General features: G+C 37.6%; 1 protein-coding gene across 2 annotated transcripts in view; it reads right to left on the bottom strand.

Annotated features, from left to right (window-relative positions):
* LOC125035802 (equilibrative nucleoside transporter 1-like) overlaps positions 1–2,500 on the bottom strand; it is a 103,706-nt gene that overhangs the window by 1,694 nt on the left and 99,512 nt on the right. For both annotated transcript variants that reach the window (XM_047628018.1, XM_047628017.1), the window contains exons 8-12: positions 2,276–2,450; positions 1,904–2,025; positions 1,254–1,456; positions 1,052–1,139; positions 1–764 (exon numbers count right to left, since the gene is read on the bottom strand). The exon at positions 1–764 is cut by the window's left edge and continues 1,694 nt beyond it. In XM_047628018.1, coding sequence (XP_047483974.1) covers positions 675–764; positions 1,052–1,139; positions 1,254–1,456; positions 1,904–2,025; positions 2,276–2,450 — 678 coding nt within the window. In that variant the 3' untranslated portion in view covers positions 1–674. The remainder of the gene's footprint in view (positions 765–1,051; positions 1,140–1,253; positions 1,457–1,903; positions 2,026–2,275; positions 2,451–2,500) is intronic.

Consider the following 2,500-nt stretch of genomic DNA (forward strand, 5'->3'; position numbering starts at 1 on the left):
TTATCAAACTGATTTTAACACTTCATCTCACCATGTCAGCCTTTCTAAGAACTCTGCTACTTTTACATGCTGTCTTGGTCAGGGTCTATTCCTTAGTTTAAGATGCATTCGTTCTCCATTGTGATTAACTTTTTAAGATTCTTATGCCAGTGACTGGTTAATTACTTTAGCCAGTCCATAACTTAACTTCCTAAGCAAAAGTTCAACACACTGAAAAATAAATACTCCTATAGTCCTAACATTTGAGCTCCGTGGACCTGCTGGTGGCTTGTACCTGTTTTTACATTTCTGTAGAAGGTTATGGTATATTTGTCCTTTGTCTACAAATCAACATATAAATCTGATAAAAAATATACTGATAAATAACCTTTGTGTTTGCATTTGCTGTTTTCATGCTAGGACTGAACCCTACTTTTGTTGCCTTTGGTTCTTGGCTAATAAGAGTCACTTTCCTCACTATTAGTGGAGAAAATAAGTCTTAGCTCCTTCATCAAATAACAACATTATTCATTTCCGAAGATGTCCTTGATAATAAGCCTCACACAGACCCATTTGAGGTTACTTCCTAAGACACAGGATAAAGAAACCTATTTCATTAACTACTTAAGGCTTCTGATCATTGTTTCAAAACCTCAAACTAACCAGTATTCTCAAAGTATTCTAAACTCCCATTTCTAGCTAAGTCGATCCGTACAGTTCCTCATTGGGAAATCATAACCAGGAGTATCAAAGGAGATGTTTTTCACAGCCCACTTGCTGACGAGCTGAAACAAAAAGAAATGGAGATTAAATTTCACATAAAAAAACTGAGTGCATGTGTATGATCTTAATTATTTTTTTTACTCTTAAATACTTACATAAAGCATATAACCAATATTTATATTAAGTTTACAGCCAAGTGCACTTGTAATATCTGCTAGATTTAGCACTGATCAAGGGAAAGAACAAAAGACAAGATTTTAGGCAATTTTCACTGGGCTATAAACCATATAAAGTCTTTCTCCTCTTAAAGCATAAGGGCAGTTATTAAAATAAGACCCTATTAGCTTACCTGGAAGTAGATCCCAGCAAAAATTCCAGTGATGAGAGATGCAGCCCCAAACATTCCAGCCACTGGTGCATGCTCTGGTTCAACAGTCCTGATGGTCCAAAAATTTTGATTAATTTCCGCAGTCATAGTTACAAAATGAGTACATTGATGAATAATATACTCAATATTCACAAATCAAAGAGAGTAAAAGCTGAAATATTACCTTGGGCAGTACATCATAGCCAAGGAAGAATAGTATCCTGAGGTGATACCCAGGATCATAGAGAGGACCCAGTATGCCCAGTCTGAGTCTATCAACACAGGCAATATCCGCATTTCACCCTTGGGGTAATAGTGGCACAACAAGAATGCTGGGATTAAGACGAGGCGGAGGAGCACTGGGATACACAGGAAACGTGGTCCAGGCTGTGGAAAAATGACAGAATGTATATCACATTAGTGGCTTTGAGCTATTGGAGAATGTTAACTTTCAATGTCATGCTCCATTAATCTTTATGGATTTATAAATATATTGTATCACACAAACTTATACAAACAAAATATAAGTTGTCCATGAATCTTTATGAGTAAAGTTGTCATTTTTCAAAAATGACTCCTTTTCATTAAAAAAAAAAAAAAAAAATCACATATTTCTATCTCACACATAGAACACGTGCATGCACGCACATACATGTTGGCATGCACCCACATACACATGTGCATGTGCGCATGTGCGCACGCACGCATGCACACACACAAACACACACACACACACACACACACACACACACACACACACACACACACACACACACACACACACACACACACACACACACACACACACACACACACACACATATATATACTCACCCATTTGAAGAGTCCAGGCAGCATATTTCCAAACATGGCAAACAAGTTGAATGTCAAGAAACAAGTAACAGCCTGGAAGTACTTTGGTGAGAGTGGGAAGTCCTCCTCTGTCCTACAAGTTTCTGTAAGTCATGAAAAAATTATGGCTTGTGTTACAGCTTTCAGTATAATATTTCAGATCTATGAGTTTCATGCAGTAAGCCCACTAACACGTCTTGCAGTCAGATTTATTAAATGAATATAAAAGCAGGGAAATGCAACACACGCATACACACACTCAAAAAAAAAAAAAAAAAAAAATACTCTGCATTATATCAGTTCCAGAAACATAATTTATCATGGAGACTTATATAAATAACCCCAAGAATTCACCTGCAAGAACTGCTGGGAAGACAGCCAGGGTGACAAAGAAGACCATGAATACATTGAAGAGTTGGGGGAAGGCCTTCTTGAAGATGTAGAAGTAAGGAACCTTTGGCCTGCTAGGATCTCTCTTGGCAGCTTTCTTGGCCCTCTCATGCTGAGCCTCATGGTATCTGAAGAATCGCTGTGAGAGAAATAGAGATCAGTGCAAGCAGATATAAATATATGAAACAG

This window comes from Penaeus chinensis, chromosome 20, assembly GCF_019202785.1.
Source record: "Penaeus chinensis breed Huanghai No. 1 chromosome 20, ASM1920278v2, whole genome shotgun sequence".
NCBI classification, from domain to species: domain Eukaryota; kingdom Metazoa; phylum Arthropoda; class Malacostraca; order Decapoda; family Penaeidae; genus Penaeus; species Penaeus chinensis.